The 18986-nt window shown below is 45.5% G+C and overlaps 1 protein-coding gene across 1 annotated transcript in view; it reads left to right on the top strand.

Moving 5' to 3' along the window:
• SKIV2L (Ski2 like RNA helicase) overlaps window positions 1-18986 on the top strand; it is a 106076-nt gene that overhangs the window by 27859 nt on the left and 59231 nt on the right. Inside the window, exons 9-14 of the mRNA XM_040323079.1 lie at window positions 2774-2949; window positions 4271-4408; window positions 7995-8140; window positions 10267-10413; window positions 12082-12166; window positions 12244-12350. Of these exons, the coding sequence (XP_040179013.1) occupies window positions 2774-2949; window positions 4271-4408; window positions 7995-8140; window positions 10267-10413; window positions 12082-12166; window positions 12244-12350 (799 nt within the window). The remainder of the gene's footprint in view (window positions 1-2773; window positions 2950-4270; window positions 4409-7994; window positions 8141-10266; window positions 10414-12081; window positions 12167-12243; window positions 12351-18986) is intronic.

Here is an 18986-nt window from a genome sequence, read left to right as displayed (position 1 = left end):
CAGCCGCAACTTTGCTTTGTGAATACTGCACTTGCCTGTCAAAGTTGCGGAGGCGTAACGTAAATAGGATACGTTACGCCCGCACAAAGATGCGCTCTCCTTTGTGAATCTGGCCCATTGTGTACAATTGTGTTACTAGCTGTGATTTGTCACAGTGATCACATGGTACAGACAGGGCCAATCACACCCCATCTGGACCATGTGATTAGCGTATATCAGAGAAAATAAACAAAACTTATCTCTCTTTTCTGTATTTAAATGAAATTATTATTATATTGGTTTCTCATAATTATGTATTTATACATTTATCTATGCCAATTAAATTATTTTACAAACTATACCTCCACTAGTCAGTGTCCTATCGCAGCTAATCATAATAAAACACCAAGTAAAATTCAGTAAAAAATGGTTGATTATACCAGTGAAATTCATAATGTGTAAAAAAACAAAACAAAAAAAAAAACCCTGATCACCTCCCCAGAGTAGTAAATAGTTACTATGGTAACATTATATTGCTCTGGTCACACTGTGTAAAAAAAGAAAAACATTAAATTATTATTATTTTTTTTATTTTTTTTTATACATACTGTCACCAGTCAGTGTCCCTGATCACGCCCACAACCGTTATATGATAAAACTGTACTGCACTGGTGACAATGAAAAAAAAAATTGTGAATATATATATACGCCGCCGTAAGTTCTTCGTGGATCTGGGCCTATATATATATATATATATATATATATATATATATATATATATATATATATATATATATATATATATATATATATATATATATATATATATATATATATATATATATATATATATATATATATATGCCCAGATCCACGAAGAACTTACGGTGGCGTATCTATTTATACGCCGCGTAAGTTCTACGATGCGCCGGCGTATCTTTGTTTTGTATTCACAAAACAAGATACGCCTGAATGTGGGCTAGATCCGACTGACGTACGTCTTAGTACGCCGTCGGATCATAGGTGCATATTTACGCTGGCCGCTAGGTGGCGCTTCCGTTGATTTCCGCGTAGAGTATGCAAATGATCTAGATACGCCGATTCTCAGAACGTACGTCCGCCCGGCGCATTTTTTTGCGTTGCTTGCGTAAGGCTTTTTCCGGCGTATAGTTACCACTGCTCTATGAGGCGTACGCAATGTTAAGTATGGACGTCGGGCCAGCGTCAAATTTTCTGTCGTTTGCGTAAAACGTTTGCGAATAGGGCTTTGTGTAAATTACGTTCACGTCGTCTAGACATTGAGCAGGCGTAATTTAATTTGAAAATTCGACGTGATACTGAGCATGCGCGCGCATGCGCGGTTCGAAAAAAGCGTCATTTACGTGGGGTAATGCTTAGTTTACATAAAACACGCCCCTCTGTTCCTCATTTGATTTAGGCGCGCTTAGGCCGGAACATTTACGCTACGCCGCCGTAACTTTAGACGCAATTGCTTTGTGAATACAGCACTTGCCTCTCAAAGTTGCGGCGGCGTAGCGTAACTACGATACGCTACTCCCATTTAAAGTTACGCCTATCTACGTGGATCTGGCCCATAATTTTTTATTTAATTTTTTTCCAATTTTCTTCATTTTCCAAATAATTGTGACAAAATAATACACCTTCAAAAAAACTTGCCATGCCTCTTACTAAATACCTCTGACTTTCTACTTTCCAAGAAGGGGTCATTTGAGGGATATATGTACTGTCCTGGTGTTTTCAGGCCTCAAAAAATGAGACCCTCAGGGTTGAGTGTTTTTTTTTTTTAGACATAAACTGCTTGTGCACTTTATAATTTATCTACAGACTAACTAATATACGTTGATTTTGGTTACTTTCACCAAAAAAGTAGCAGACTACATTTTGGCCTGAATATATGAAGAAAGATCATTTATTTGTAAAATTTTATAACAAAAACAAAGATATTTTTTTTATTAATTTTTTTTTCATTTATTTAGCAAAAAATAAAAAAACGCAGTGTTGACTAAATACCACCAAAAAAAAAGCTCTATTTGTGAAAAAAAACTACAGTGGAACCTCGGATTGCGAGTAACGTGGTTAACGAGAGCTTCGCAATACGAGCACTGTATTTAAACTCGGTTTGCGAGTGATGTCTCGCAAAACAAGCAGGATTTAGCCCAAAGCGGTGTGCAGTACCGCGTTTGGCCTGAGGTGGGGGGGGGGGGGTGCCGAACAGCGCTGATCGGTGCCATTTGGAAATGCACGGAAAGGCCCGAGGACAGCTTGGCTGACCTTGGCAAACCTTGGGTACAGAGTCTTTCCGAGGTTTCCTCGGGCCTTTCCTGCCCGTTTCCGAGGCTCTCTGACACCCCCTCCCCACCGCTGGGCGCATGCGGTATTGCATGCCATTGAAGACCATGTGGAACAAATTATTTTAGTTTCCATTGACTTCAATGGGGAAACTCACTTTGATATGTGAGTACTTTGGATTACAAGCATTCTCCTGGAACGGATCATGCTTGTAATTTATTAATGGAGCAGCTTTAGGACCTGAATTTGTCCTGGTATTGGCCCCTTGTGATCCCTGTACAGCAGAGAACAGACTGCCAATGGGAGGAGCAGCACAAGGAACCAATCAGTTGTCTAGTTGAGCGCATGTGCTGTGATTCTCCGCTGTGTGTTAGAAGATAGGATCTGATTATTTAGTGGGTGGTACACTACAGGAAACACGCTTTGTTAGGAATACCAGTGAGGGATGTACTAACTTTTACCCACCTTCCCTTTCCCCTGACAGATGGATCGAAGCCCCCGGGGGTTCTTTCTCTGGCCAACTTGCTGGGGACTCTGGAAGATTTCTCTCTGGCAGACTCCAGTGAGGATGAAGATGAAGCCAAAATTAAACAGAAGCCCAAGGCAGAGAAGACGGAGGGACTTCACAGGGCGGATAGCCTGGAGGAGCTGGGTGTAGAGGTCAGATGGGAGGAATGGGCAACTTATGGGGTTAACACACCTTCACGATTATTTATATGCTGCCCAAAAGACAGGGAGGATGGCACCCAGTGCAGTATCCTAAAGCAACCAATCACATTCTTCTATCTTGCTGACTACTGGTTACTTAACCACTTACCCCCCGGACCATATTGCTGCCCAAAGACCAGAGCACTTTTTGCGATTCGGGACTGCGTCGCTTTAACAGACAATTGCGCGGTCGTGCGACGTGGCTCCCAAACAAAATTGGCGTCCTTTCCCCCCCCACAAATAGAGCTTTCTTTTGGTGGTATTTGATCACCTCTGCGGTTTTCATTTTTTGCGCTATAAACAAAAATAGAGCGACAATTTTGAAAAAAATGAATATTTTTTACTTTTTGCCATAATAAATATCCCCCAAAAATATATCAAAAAACTTTTTTTTTTCCCTCAGTTTAGGCCGATACGTATTCTCCTACATATTTTTCGTAAATCGTAATAAGCGTTTATTGATTGGTTTGCGCAAAAGTTATAGCGTTTACAAAATAGGGGGTATTTTTATGGCATCTGATTGACAGGCATCCGACCGACGCATACATCGCGTCACGAGATGCCGAAAGAAGCCGAACGTGCTCGGCTTCTTTCGGCATCTCGTGACGTGCTGTATGCGTCGGTCGGATGCCTGTCAGTCAATTAGGAACGCCCAGCCCCGACCATCATATCCGGAAGCGGCGGTGAGAACACATATAGGAAACGGTATGTACGGACGTATTTTTAAAAAAAAAACAGCCGATTCTAATTGTCATTAATCTCATAAATGCAATGTTAAAAGTTTATTTTTAGGTGAACCTCCACTTTAAGGCTTCATTTCCATGGACGTTTTTACAGCCACTTTTTTTATCCTTTTTTTACAGCTTAAAAACACCTGTCCATGTGTTTTTTTTTTTTTTTGAGCTGGAGCTCAAAAACGCTGCGGTAGCGTTTTTGCGAGTTTTTGAGCGTTTTTTAACGTCTGGCATTTTTACAGCTCTAACTCTGGAGCTTCAGAACGCACTGGTCCTGTTTTTTTTTTTGCAGCTTAAAAACGGCTCAGCCATCTACAGCTCAAAAACGTCATGGTGGGCATGAGGCCATAGACTAACATGGAGAGCCGTTTTTAAGCTGCAAAAAAGCTCAGAAAAGTGGCTGTAAAACGTCCATGGAAATGAAGCCTAATCGGTTTAAGCTGAAATATGGTTGCAAGGTCCAAAATTGTGGCAGTGATTGATATGCATGATTTGGTGATTATATAGGCAATAATTGATTTTCTTTCCCTGTCTCTCAGATGAAGTCCTCTGCTGCCGCACCCCCACCCCCAGCCTCGCCCCTGCCAGAATCCACTCAGGAACAATGGGCCGTTCCACTCAGCAGCCTCACCCCCGTGGATGATTTCTACAAACGTATTCCAGATCTAGCCTTTAAGGTGAGAGAGAAATCATCTATATGGATCATTATGAAGACAAAGGCCCATATTCACAGAGAGCAAGGTGCCCATTATGCCGCCGTAGAGCAAACACTGTACGCTACGCCAACGCAGCGCGGAGAGGCAAGCATTGCATTCAGCAAGCCAGTGCTCTCAACGCTGCGCCAGCGTGGCGTGGGTTTCGAAGGCGCACGCCGGCGTAGGTGGAAGTGGGCGTGAACCCATGCAAATGAGGCGTGACCCCATGCAAGAGATGGGCCGCGCGACAGGCAGGTACGTATCACGAACTGCGCATGTGCCGTGACGTGGATGCAAGCACAGCACCCCCATGCGCCTGCTCACAACCACGCCAGCACAACTGCCTAAGCTACGCCGGATCACTGCGTACGCCGTGAACATAACGTATGCCCAGACACACGTTCAACGCACAATACTGCTGGCTTGTGTTCCCTGGTGCAGACCTGTGCATGTCTGTTGCCGGGTTGCACCTCATTTATGGGGAATAACTTTACGCCGGACGTATTTACGTGCATCTCGCGTAGCATGCGCACGTTCGTGAATCGGTGTATTTCCCTCATTTGCATGTTTCAACGGGAGCAGCACCATGCGCCCAGCCCATATGTGCGCCCACCCTACGCCGGCGTGTGCAAGCTACGTCGGCGGGGTGTAGCCTGTTTTTAGGCGCATGTTGGTTTGTGGGTCTGGCGCACACATACGCCGGCGCACATTTGCACGTACGTCGGTGTAAGTGCTTTGTGAATCTGGGCCAATAACTCTGGGCAGGTTTGTGCCTAACCACATATGGAAAGATTTTAGTTGACAAAACTATGGATGGATTAAAGGGCACCTGTCCGTGTTCTAGCACCTAAACTGGCCTTTAAAACTCACCAAAAATTCCCAAAGGACTTTGCAAGGCTCAACTACATATATAAAATGTACAAAAATGTATTGAATGAATGACTGACTGAATGAATGAAATTTTTTTTATTGATTAGACATATAACAAATACTACATACATTTAAAATTATTTGTGTTGCATACAATTGCAGATATATATACATGAATAGCCAACGTTATAATAATTATAATATGACTGAAAATCCAAATTTACTGATTTTCTACGTGTTTCGCTCGACAGCACTCGCTTCCTCAGGAGAGGTACATATAGATATCTGAAATCAGAAACAAGGTTGTTTAGGAGAGAAAAAAAAGGGGGGGACTTACAATTTGGTAGAAGAGTCTTATAAATCTCCAAACGTGATCATTAATGATGTGGATTTAGTAAATTTCCTGGGTCTCCCAAGTATGGATAAGTAGGACAGCCGCATAGGAGCACCCATAGGTCCACATGGTTCTCCCCAGGGTTTGGGAAGGGGTCCAGCCAGCACACAGCAATGTCATGAGACACGTAGGAGTGTGAACAGGCACTGAAAACTAAGAAACAACAATGAACTTCCAAGAAGAGCCAGCTTTCACTCAATGCTTTATGAACACCACTCACTGGCAGATGCAATATGGTGCTTTACAGCACTTCCTGCATCATACCCAAGTCTCATGGGATTTTCGTTTTCTCTTTTCACAATTGTTACTTATTTAGTTCACTATATTATATTTGGCACCGCTTTTTTTCCATGCACTTCCTTTTGATTTTCACCACGTGCACTTGAATTGTAGGAGCCGGGGGTTCAGTACCTTTGGTAGCTGGCCCTCTTCTTGTAAGTTCATTGTTGTTTTTTATTTTTCTGTGCCTGTTCACACCCCTACGTCGCGATTCTTGCTACTATCTCAGGATATTGCTGTGTAGTGGCTGGTCCCCTTCCCCTACACAACCCCCGGGCAGAACTTTGTGGGCCTATGATTGCTCTCATTCGACTGTCCTATTTATCCATAATTGGGAGACCCAGGAAATGTACTAAATCCACATCATTACTGATCATGTTTGGAGAGTTATAGGACTCTTCTACCAAATTGTAAGTTGGAGTGTTTTTTTCCCCTTTTTTATTTTTTCTCTCCCGAACAATCTTGGGCCAGATTCAGATAGGTTAGCGGATCTTTAGATCCACGTAACCTATCTGATTTACGATCCGCCGCCGCAAGTTTTGGAGGCTAGTGCTGTATTCAGAAAGCACTTACCTCAAAACTTGCGGCAGCGTATCGTAACTCCCCCGGCGGAATTCAAATTCCGCGGCTAGGGGGAGTGTACTATTTAAATCAGGCGCGTCCCCCGCACAGATCCAATAGCGCATGCGCCGTCTGGAAATTTATCCAGCGTGCATTGCTCCAAATGACGTCGCAAGGACGTCATTGGTTTCGACGTTTGCGTAAATTACGTCCGGCCGTATTCGCGAACGACTTACACAAACAACGTAAAAAATTAAAAACTCGGCGCGGGAACGACAGCCATACTTAACATTGGCTGCGCCTCATAGACCCAGGGGTAACTATACGCCGGAAAAAGCCGAACGCAAACGACGTAAAAAAAAAGCGCCGGGCGGTCGTTCGTTTCTGAATCTGCGTAACTCCTCATTTGCATATTCCTCACGTATACAAACGGAAGCGCCACCTAGCGGACAGCGTGAGATTGCAGCCTAAGATCCGACGGTGTAAGTCACTTACACCTGTCGGATCTTAGGGAGATCTATGCGGAACCTGATTCTATGAATCGGGCGCATAGACCCGACCGACGGAACTCAGAGATACGACGGCGTATCAGGAGATACACCGTCGTATCTATTTGTGAATCTGGCCGCTTGTCTCTAATTTCAGATATCTATTGCCTCGTTTCCACTGAGCAAAACGGTTCGGGTCGGTACAGTTTGGAAGGGTTAGAATGGTTCGGCCTTATCAGGTGAGCGTTTCCACTGCAAGTCGGACCGTCAGGGGCCATACAGGGTTTAAAAAAATGCCTAGCGTGTCCGCCAATCAGTGGAATGTATTGTGGCTCCGCCCTAACCAAACCATACCATTTTCTATGGCCACAATTCTTAAGCAGGACCCAGAATGGTGCGGTATGGTTCGGTTGTATGAGCTGCTTTCATAATGGAAACACTCAAAATAGCGTACCGTACCAAACCAACCCGAACCGATCCGCTCAGTGGAAACGAGGCATTAATGTTCGTCTCCTGAGGAAGCGAGTGCTGTCTTGCGAAACACGTAGAGAAATAGTACATAAGTATTTACTCTGTGGATTTTGAGTCATATTATGACTTGTGTAACGATGGCTATTCATGTGTATACATATTTCTGCAACTGTATGTGATGCAAATATTTTTAAATGTATGTAGTATTTGTTTTATGTCTAAATACATTTTTGTAAATTGTTTTTTTCTATATATATATATATATATATATATATATATATATATATATATATATATATATATATATATATAATATATATAAATTTGTTCCTTGTGTTTACAAGGACCAGATGATACTTATGTGATTTAACGCTGCTGCATCTGTAACATGTTACACCCTGAATATGGGTTTATCATGTAACATGTTATGAAGTTTTCTTTCTTTTACGAGGTTCTGCATGGCTGTGTATATTGGATATGTCACACCAGTTTTTTGTATCTGCAGCATCCATTTGAACTGGACCCCTTCCAGAAGAAAGCCATTCAGTGTCTGGAAGATGGTTCTTCTGTCTTCATTGCAGCGCACACGTCTGCTGGGAAGACTGTGGTGGCAGAATATGCCATAGCATTGTCCCTAAAACACATGACCAGGTGAGTGTATCCATTCATTTATACGAAAAGTGTATGTATGGGCGTAAAAGAAAACCTTGAAATCTCTCCAGCAGCACATTTCCACATGTTTTATCCCTTTAAAATGCTGTAAGAACAGAAAAATACCCGTTCATCCTGTTAGAAATACAGTGTGCTCCTAATTTCCTTTGCTATCTGCTTCTGTTGCCCTGAAATTGCAAATGTGATCGGCCCTGCCCATTTCTCTCTGTACACTACAGCAGGGGTTGTCAACCAACGGGCCGCGGCCCACTACCGGGCCGTGGCCTTACTACAGACGGGCCGCGGGTGCGGGCGGCCGGTATGAGACGGCCGGGATATTAGCGCTGGCTGGAAGAGATAAGTGAATGACCGGGCAAGCCGAGATGACATCATATATCTCCGCCCCCCGTATCGCTGCTCTTCCGCCCTTTCAGCATCAATGTCGGAGGTGCGTGGGGAACAGAGAGATGACATCATCTCTCAGCCACCCCGCATCGCTGCTCTTCCACCCTTTCAGTCTTAATATCAGAGGTGCGCAGGGAGATGACATCATCTCTCAGCGCAACCCCCCCCCCCCCACATCACCGCTCTTCTGCCTTCACTTGGCACCCACCACATGGACTAGTGCTGCCACCAATGCAGTGACAATTCGCATCTGGTGGCAGGTGATGTGGCAAGTGACATTCCGCAGCTTGTGGCAGGTGACGTGGCAGGTGACAATTCACATCTGGTGACAGGCAGCGTGGCAGGTGATGTGGCAAGGGGAATTTGGCATCTGGTGGCAGGCGACTTGGCAAGTGACATGCTCAGGGCTCCCACGGATTCTGCATTACGGTGAGTTGAACTATTTTGTTTATTACTACAATGTAATAATAGAAATAATGCGCTGACAAATTGCCCGTGAAAAATTGCTTACCCCCCCTGCGTGCCAACCCCAACCCCCGCCCTGGGCCTTGGCACAATTTTTGTCCACGCAGCCGGTCCCCAGTGCCAAAAAGGTTGGGGACCACTGCACTACAGGACAGCTCCCCCTTAGGGAGGTGAGGAGAGGGGGAGGTATTTAGGACAGGACATGTGTTAGGACCACCAGAGTGACACTGTACTGTATCTATAGATACAGTACAGTGAGCGTTGTCATTCTAGGACAGGAAGTGTGTTACTGGAAGGTAAAATGTCTAGAATGTCTTTTAAATGTAACCATTTTCAGTGAGCACAGTGACTACCTGGAATACAGAGGGCTAGATTCAGCAACAACATACGGCGGCGTATCTCCAGATACGCCGCCGTAATTTCAAATCTGCGCCGTTGTATCTTTACGCCGATTCTCAAAGGCAGATACGTTGAAAAAATAGGCTTCCTCCGCCGATGTAACTTGAATACGCCGGTGTATAATTGTGTGCAATTTTACGCTGGCCGCTAGGGGCGCTTCCGTCGATTTACACGAGGAATATGCTAATTGGGTAGATACGCCGATTCACAAACGTACGTACGCCCGGCGCTATTTTGTTACATCGTTTACGTTAGGCTTTTTTGGCGTAAGGTTGCTCCTGCTATTACGCAATGTTAAGTATGGACGTCGTTCCCGCGTCGAATTTTGTAATTTTTACGTCTTAGGGCTGGACGTAATTTACGTTCTCGTCGAAACCAATACGTCCTTGCGGCGTACTTTGGAGCAATGCACACTGGGATATGTACACGGACGGCACATGCGCCGTTCGTAAAAAACGTCAATCACGTCGGGTCACCACCCATTTACATAAAACACGCCCCCCTCATCCTCATTTGAATTAGGCACGCTTACGCCGGCCACATTTACGCTACGCCACCGTAACTTAGGAGGCAAGTGCTTTGTGAATACAGCACTTGCCTCACTTTCTTACGGCGGCGTAGCGTAAATACGATACGCTATGCCGCCGTAACAATGTGCGATTCTACCTGAATCTAGCCCAGAGTGTTTTGTTTGTGTGTGTTTCAGGGATTTGATCCAAGTTTTTGTTGATGTGTGTTAGTAATGGTTTGGCTCCAGACTTCCTTATCCTTTTTTATCCCTTTCATCTCTTCGTATAACCAGTAGTAAAAGAGCTGTTTATTATAAATGTGCATTGTCCATTTATTTCTTCTTCTAGAACCATATACACCTCCCCCATAAAGGCCTTGTCCAATCAGAAGTTTCGAGATTTCAAGATCACTTTTGGAGACGTTGGCCTGATCACAGGAGATGTCCAACTCTATACAGCAGCGCCGTGTCTGATTATGACCACAGAGATCTTACGGTACGTGCTTGTCTTCTGTAGAGGTTTTAAAGTTGATGTACACCTAACCATTAAAACCTTATCCAAGTTTTACCATGTTATTTCAAAATTGGAGCGGAGACTGTGAGCCAGGACTTCTCGTCCAACATCCGTGCCTGTCCTCACAAATGCATTTCTGGAAGAATGGTCAAACATTCCCATAGACACACTCCTAAACCTTTTGGACAGCCTTCCCAGAAGAGTTGAAGCTGTTATAGCTGCAAAGGGTGGTGCAACTCAATATTGAACCCTACGGACTAATAGCCAGATTCACAAAGAGTTACACAGGCGTATCAGTAGATACGCCGACGTAACTCGGAATCTGCGCCGTCGTAAGTTTAAGTGTATGCTCAAACTGAGATACTCTTAAACCTAGCTAAGATACGACGGCCTGCGCCGTCTTAGGGTGCAATTTTTGGCCGCTAGGTGGCGCTTCCGTTGAGTTCGGCGTAGAATATGTAAATGACTAGATACGCTGATTCACGAACGTACGTGCGCCCGTCGCAGTAAAGATACGCCGTTTACGTAAGACGTTTTCCGGCGTAAAGTTATCCCAACCAATAGCTGGCCTAGCCAATGTTAAGTATGGCCGTTGTTCCCGCGTCGAAATTTGAAAATTTTACGTCATTTGCGTAAGTCGTCCGTGAATGGGGCTGGACGTAATTTACGTTCACGTCAAAACCAATACGTCCTTGCGGCGTACTTTGGAGCAATGCACACTGGGATATGTACACGGACGGCGCATGCGCCGTTCGTAAAAAACGTCAATCACGTCGGGTCACCAATCATTTCCATAAAACACGCCCCCCCATCCTCATTTTAATTAGGCGCGCTTACGCCGGACCCATTTACGATACGCCGCCGTAAGTTAGTTAGGAGGCAAGTACTTTGTAAATACAGTACTTGCCTCTCTGACTTAAAGCAGTGTTTCACCCTAAAAAACAACTTTCTAGCATGTCATTCAGCATAGTAGCGCGAGCTACAGTATGCCTTTATATATTTTTTTGGCGCCGTACTCACTGTTTAATCGCGTAATAAAGCTTCAGACTCCCCGTCGTGATTGACGGCCGGCTATGGCGCGTCACGCTTCACGAAAATAGCCGGAGTAGGTCTCGGCTCTTCACGGCGCTATACGGCGCCTGCGCACAGACATCGGAGCTGACTGCGCAGGCGCCGTGAAGAGCAAACACCTATTTCGGCTATTTCCGTGAAGCGTGACGCGCCATAGCCGGCCGTCAATCACGAGCCCTCTGCATAGGAACGCCCATTCCCCTGAAACTTTACTACGCAATTAAACAGTGAGTACGGCGCCAAAAAAAATATAAAGGCATACTGTAGCTCACGCTACTATGCTGAATGACATGCTAGAAATTTTTTTTTTTTTTAGGGAGAACCCCCGCTTTAAGGCGGCGTAGCGTAAATACGATACGCTGCCTTAAGGATGCGGTGCCCTACCTGCATCTGGCAATAAGACTGGGATGCCATAATGTTCATGTAAAGGCAACCGTCCCAATACTTTTGGTAATATAGTGTATTTTGTGTTGGCAATTGCTCTTTGTTTATTCAATTAATTACAATCATATTACACATTTACTTTCTTGTCATTTCTCTCTCTTTGGCCACATGACTTATTTCAGTTTCTTCCCACAGATCTATGCTGTACAACGGTTCTGATGTCGTCCGAGACTTAGAATGGGTCATCTTTGATGAGGTCCATTATATCAATGATGCAGAGGTGAGTGCCGCCACAATACTCCATCTTTCTGTGCGTTGCCTAGGCCTCTATTCACCACATTTCTTACTCGTCCACAGCGAGGCGTCGTATGGGAGGAGGTTCTCATCATGTTGCCAGACCACGTCAATATTATCCTGCTGAGCGCCACAGTCCCCAACACCGTGGAGTTTGCAGACTGGATCGGGTGAGTTACAAATCTTTACATTTCATATTTACAATATACTTTGTAGGTATTCTAGAGGGATATCGTTTAAACCCAAAGTACAGTGGAACCTTGGATTAAGAGCATAATCCGTTTATAGGAGAATGCTCGTAATCCAAAGCACTCGCATATCAAAGCGAGTTTCCCCATAGAAGTCAATGGAAATAAAAATGATTCGTTCCGCAGTGACCTCAATAGCATGCAATACCGAATGTGGCAAGAGGTGGTGGTGGGGCGCCGAAGAGCCTCGGAAACACTGAGAAAGGCCTGGGGACAGCTTTGATGAACTTGGAAAGGCTCGGGAACTGAGTATTTCTGAGTATTTACAAACGCCTTTAACCACTTAAGGACCGGACCAATATGCTGCTAAATGAACCAAGGGGTTTTTACAATTCGGCACTGCGTCGCTTTAACAGACAATTGTGCGACGTGGCTCCCAAACAAAATTGGCGTCCTTTTTTCCCCACAAATAGAGCTTTCTTTTTGTGGTATTTGATCACCTCTGCGGTTTTTATTTTTTGCGCTATAAACAAAAATAGACGAAAATTTTGAAAAAAATTCAATATTTTTTACTTTTTGCTGTAATAAATATCCCCCAAAAACATATATATATATATATATATATATATATATATATATATATATATATATATATATATATATATATATATATATAAAAAAAAAATGTCCTCAGTTTAGGCCGATACGTATTCTTCTACCTATTTTTGGTAAAAAAAATCGCAATAAGCGTTTATCCATTGGTTTGCGCAAAATTTATAGCGTTTACAAAATAGGGGATAGTTTTATTATTTATTTATTTTTTACTACTAATGGCGGCGATCAGCGATTTTTTTCGTGACTGCGACATTATGGCGGACACTTCGGACAATTTTGACACATTTTTGGGACCATTGTCATTTTCACAGCAAAAAATGCATTTAAATTGCATTGTTTATTGTGAAAATGACAGTTGCAGTTTGGGAGTTAACCACAGGGGGCGCTGTAGGAGTTAGGGTTCACCTAGTGTGTGTTTACAACTGTAGGGGGGTGTGGCTGTAGGACTGACGTCATCGATCGAGTCTCCCTATAAAAGGGATCACTCGATCGATGCAGCCGCCACAGTGAAGCACGGGGAAGCCGTGTTTACATACGGCTCTCCCCGTGCTTCAGCTCCGGGGAGCGATCGCGACGGAGAGGCTATAAACGAATAGCCGCGCTGTCGTCCCCGGTCGCTACCCGTGGGAATCCGACCGCCGCATGTAGCGGGGGGGGCCCGATCGGACCCCCGACCCACGTCTAGGCAGGGTACAGGTACGCCCATGTGCCTGTACGTGCCATTCTGCCGACGTATATCTACATGCGGCGGTCGGGAAGTGGTTAATTGTCTTGGCTCCTACGCCCCCCCCCCCCACCTCAGGCCAAATGTGGTACTGCACACCGCTGTGGATTGAATCCTGCTCGTTTTGCAAGACAACACTCGCAAACCGAGTCAGGATTTTTTTTAAAACAGTGCTCGTATTGCGAAACGCTCGTTACTCACAATCCAAGGTTTCACTGTATTCATTTTTTTTTTTTTCAAAGAGAATGTAAACCCAACATTTCATGTAGCACTGCCCCCATAGGGGAATGCTGTGTGTAGGCCTCCCTCTGCCTCCCTCTGATTATCTTGCTGCCAGTTACTAGGTGCTTTTGCTCGTTCAACCGTACTCTCATCTACTCGGTATCCAGTAATCAATCCAGGGGTGTTTTTTTTGGGGGGGGGGGGGTATTTTTTGTTGGAACTTGGATAGGAGAAGGGAATAGTGGGATACTGCAACTGGAACCAATTACAGATGAGGACAACTCTTACTTGGCCTCACCTGGCTCAATGTGGTAGAAGACTCTCGGCACTCGTATGGAAGAAATAAGTCCTTTGCTTGCTCTGGCAGCAGACTTGATGTAACTGTTTTATCTTCAGGACACTCACTAGCATCCCCTTTGACTGACACCCGTCCACAGGGGCGGTTCTACCACTAGGCAGCCGCCTAGGGCGCCCTGCTCTCTAGGGCGCCCAGCCACTGGTGTTTATACTCTCTTCTCTCTACAGCAAGCAACCAATTCTCAGAAGGTAGTTGGAGGACTATCAGTGTCCCGACTCCCAAATGAATGGAAGCAAGAAAACATTCATTGGATGGGCGCCAACGAGGCTGCATTCGATGGGGCGCCGACGAGGCTGCATTTGATTTGGTGCTTCATTAAAAATGTGGGGTATACATGGGCAGGGAAAAGGGGGTGGAGCCAAGGGGAGCGAAAAAATTTGGTTTCGCCTAGGGCAGGCATGTCCAAAGTCCGGCCCGCGGGCCAATCGCGGCCCGCGCTCCGGTTTCGGACGGCCCGCCTGGTCATTTTGACATGTATGTCTTTTGTGGCCCCCAACGGATCCCCAAGCGCCAGGGGCCACAAAAGAAATGAATGCTGGCTGCCTTGGAGGAGGTGGGACGAGCGCCGTGCATACAGGAGTATTTCCTGTTTACACGGCAACAGGAAGTACCGTCTCCTGCGCTGCCATTGGACGACTTTTCTGTCCATCACAGGAGGCAGGACTTTCGATTAAAGAGGCAGCCGATAAAACAGGAAATTCTCCTGTATGTTTGTCGGCGCTCGTCCCGCCTCCTCCCTGTCTCCTCCAAGGCTGCAATGGTGAGTCTGTATTCATGGCAAGGGGGGGAATGTATTCATGCAAGGGGGGGAATGTATTCATGGCAAGGGGGGGTGATATATTCATGGCAAGGGGGGGTGATATATTCATGGCAAGGGGGGGTGATGTATTCATGGCAAGGGGGGGTGATGTATTCATAGCAAGGGGGTGTTGTATTCATGGCAAGGGGGGGTGATGTATTCATGGCAAAGGGGGTGATGTATTCATGGCAAAGGGGGTGATGTAATCATGGCAAGGGGGGGTGATGTATTCATGGCAAAGGGGGTGATATATTCATGGCAAGGGGGGGTGATGTATTCATGGCAAGGGGGGGTGATGTATTCATAGCAAGGGGGTGTTGTATTCATGGCAAGGGGGGGTGATGTATTCATGGCAAAGGGGGGTGATATATTCATGGCAAGGGGGGTGATGTATTCATGGCAAGGGGGGGTGATGTATTCATAGCAAGGGGGTGTTGTATTCATGGCAAGGGGGGGGTGATGTATTCATGGCAAAGGGGGTGATGTATTCATGGCAAGGGGGGGTGATGTATCCATGGCAAAGGGGGGTGATATATTCATGGCAAGGGGGGGTGATGTATTCATGGCAAGGGGGGGTGATGTATTCATAGCAAGGGGGTGTTGTATTCATGGCAAGGGGGGGTGATGTATTCATGGCAAAGGGGGTGATGTATTCATGGCAAGGGGGGGTGATGTATTCATGGCAAAGGGGGGTGATGTATTCATGGCAAGGGGGTGATGTATTCATGGCAAGAGGGGGTGATGTAATCATGGCAAGGGGGGGTGATGTATTCATGGCAAAGGGGGGTGATGTATTCATGGCAAGGGGGGGTGATGTATTCATGGCAAGGGGGTGATGTATTCATGGCAAGAGGGGGTGATGTAATAATGGCAAGGGGGGGTGATGTATTCATGGCAAGGGGGGTGATGTATTCAGAGCAATGGGGGTGCTGCATTCAGGGCAATGGGGGTGCTGCATTCAGGGCAATGGGGGTGCTGCATTCAGGGCAATGGGGGTGCTGCATTTATGGCACTTGTGAGGCTGTATTGATGGCACTTGTGAGGCTGTATTGATTCACAGTTACTTTATTTAAAATATAAGATTTTTTTTTTAAAGTGAAGGTGCGTAATTATTATACACCGATAAATACGGTATATCCAAATAACACGCCTGAGCTCATCTCTTTACCACACACAGCCACAAAGGCAAGACAATTCTTGTTGGGCAGTGTATTAGTTGCTCGGATGAACACACTTAGACCGAATTTTAATGGTTCACAGAATGTCGGGCAAAATGGTCGGCCCTCACGCATGTTCACTTCATCAACTCTGGCCCTCTTTGAAAAAAGTTTGGACACCCCTGGCCTAGGGTGTCAAAAATCCTTGCACCAGCCCTGCCCGTCCACTGTCTACTAGACACGTGCACACTGAAATATTTTGTTTCGGAATTTCGTTTTCGTCCGAAAAATACATTTATTTAGTTACTCCCGAAATTCGTTTTTATTTATTTAGTTTCTTTAAAAAATGCATTAGTCTGAAAATCTGAATTAATTAAGGTTGAATCTGTCATTGAAGGTTTATGGTGTCTGTCGAATGTTCTAAGAAGATTCGAAGGAGCAGATAAACTGTACGACGCCGCAATCAGGGCTGGCCTTTGGGGTGTGCGAGCTGTGCGGCCGCACAGGGCGCCATGGGCAACAGGGGGCGCCGTGCGGCCATCACAGCTCACAGAATGTGAGTCGCAGTAGGGCCGGGCAGCGATGGCACTAGGCGGATTAGGAAGGCAGCCACCTAGGGCGCACTGCCACCTTGCCTCACCTCTTCCTCCTCACTGTCGCTCCCCAGGCTCCCGGCAGAGGATAGAGGGGCCCCGGACAGCTTCTTTGTGTATGTTTAGGTGACCAGGGGGCGAGGGGTGAAGATGGGGGGGGGGGGGGATGCGCCACAGGATTAGCTCGCACAGGGTGCCTGAACACCTAAGGCCGGCCCTGGCCGCAATCGTACATTTCCGGTCGAATTCTCCGCCCATAGGCTATAGAAGAATTCTAATGTTGTATGACACTAGTAATAATTATATTTATTATTATTATTACTAGTCAACCAACGTTAAAATTCTTCTATAGCCTATGGGCGGAGCATTTGACCATAAATGTCGATCGTATGTAGCTGCTTCGTCGAATCTTCATGTCTCTATAATGTTGAATCTTTTCTCTCTGTCAAATAACGACTTCCCTACCACTGTACGTCATATGACGTCCTGGACTTTCATAGCTGGATTCAGATAGCTTTACGCCGGCGTATCAGTAGATAGTAGTTAAGTACCGAAGTTTGGCGCCATTCCATGAGTGTGCGCAATTATAAAGCGTGACAAGTTGGGTATCTATTTACTCGGCGTAACATCATCTTTCACATTATACAAAAAAATTTGGCTGACTTTACTGTTTTTTGTTATTTTTTATTCATGAAACCGTTTTTTTTTTAAAAGGCGTTGAAAAATTATTGCACAAATACCGTGTGAGATAAAAAGTTGCAATGACCGCCACTTTATTCCATAGGGTGTCTGCTAAAAAACATATATATATAATGTTTGCGAGATCTTAGTAATTTTCTAGCAAAAAAATGATGATTTTTACATGAAGGAGAGAAGTGCCAGAATTGGCCCGGTATGGAAGTGGATAATCTTGGACTAATAGGGCCAGATTCACAGACAACTTACGCCGACGTATCTGTTGATACGCGGCGTAAGTTCAAGGATGCGCCGTCGTATCTATGCGCTGTATTCAGGAAACAAGATACTCCTGAATTTTGCCAAGATACGACCGACGTAAGTCTCCTACGCCGTCGTATCTTGGGTGCATATTTACGCTGGCCGCTAGGGGCACTTCCGTTGATTTACGCGTCAAATATGTAAATGAGCTAGATACGCCGATTCAGGAACATACTTGCGCCCGTCGCAGTAAGCTACGCCGTTTACGTAAGGCGTACGTCCGGCGTAAAGTTACCCCTGCTATATGAGGCGCAGGTAATGCAAAGGTATGGACGTCGGAACAGCCGTCAAATTTTACGTAGTTTACGTAAGTCGTACGTGAAGGCGGCTAGGCGTAGGTTACGTTCACGTCGCAGGCATTGAGCCAGCGTATGTTAGGGAGTAAATTCGACTTGGTTCTGAGCATGCATGCGCCGTTCGGTCGGCGCTTCATTTACATGGGGTCACGATTCATTTTAATACAACACGCCCACTACCTGCCTACTTTAAATTAGGCAGGCTTACGCCGGCCCATTTACGTTACGCCGGCGTACATATGGGAGCAAGTGCTTTGTGAATACTGTACTTGCCTCTCAATGTTACGACGGTATAGCGCATATGAGATGCGCTACACCTATCTAAAGATGCGCCGATCTCTCTGAATCTGGCCCATAGAGTTTGGTTGGGCACATTCAACTGCAGGTTCGAAAGACACAGATCGCTATCGTCACCGTCATGTCAAATCTTCTATCTGTATATCGAACTGTTGTCTCAATGAAACGAAAATAAAGCATTTTTTATGTCGGATCTTTCGGATTTCGGATTCTGCGCGTTTGTTATCGTTTGTTAAAACAAACAAGAAAATCCCTGAAATTCGGACGAAAATGCATTCGGACTAAAATGAATGCACATGTCTACTAGCTGAAGGTGTGGCCCTCACAGGACAGGCCCAAAGACACAGATCCATACTCGCAGTAAGCAGAAACGGATCCTTCCTGGCGTGTCTGCCTTTCCAGTCAGCTTTGCAGGACATCTGGGTTGCAGCTTTACTTAGATTCAGGCCCTTAGGTAGACCACCTGAGGCCGTATGGCAGCCTGTGCAGAGGATGGGCAGTAGCCCCCTCCCTCCCAGACCCCACTCTCCAGCTAAAGACCCCGAGCACATGTGCCCCTGG

Source organism: Rana temporaria, chromosome 9 (assembly GCF_905171775.1).
Source record: "Rana temporaria chromosome 9, aRanTem1.1, whole genome shotgun sequence".
Taxonomy (NCBI): domain Eukaryota; kingdom Metazoa; phylum Chordata; class Amphibia; order Anura; family Ranidae; genus Rana; species Rana temporaria.
Note: the sequence above shows the minus strand (reverse complement) of the source record. Positions and strands in the feature narration are given on the sequence as shown.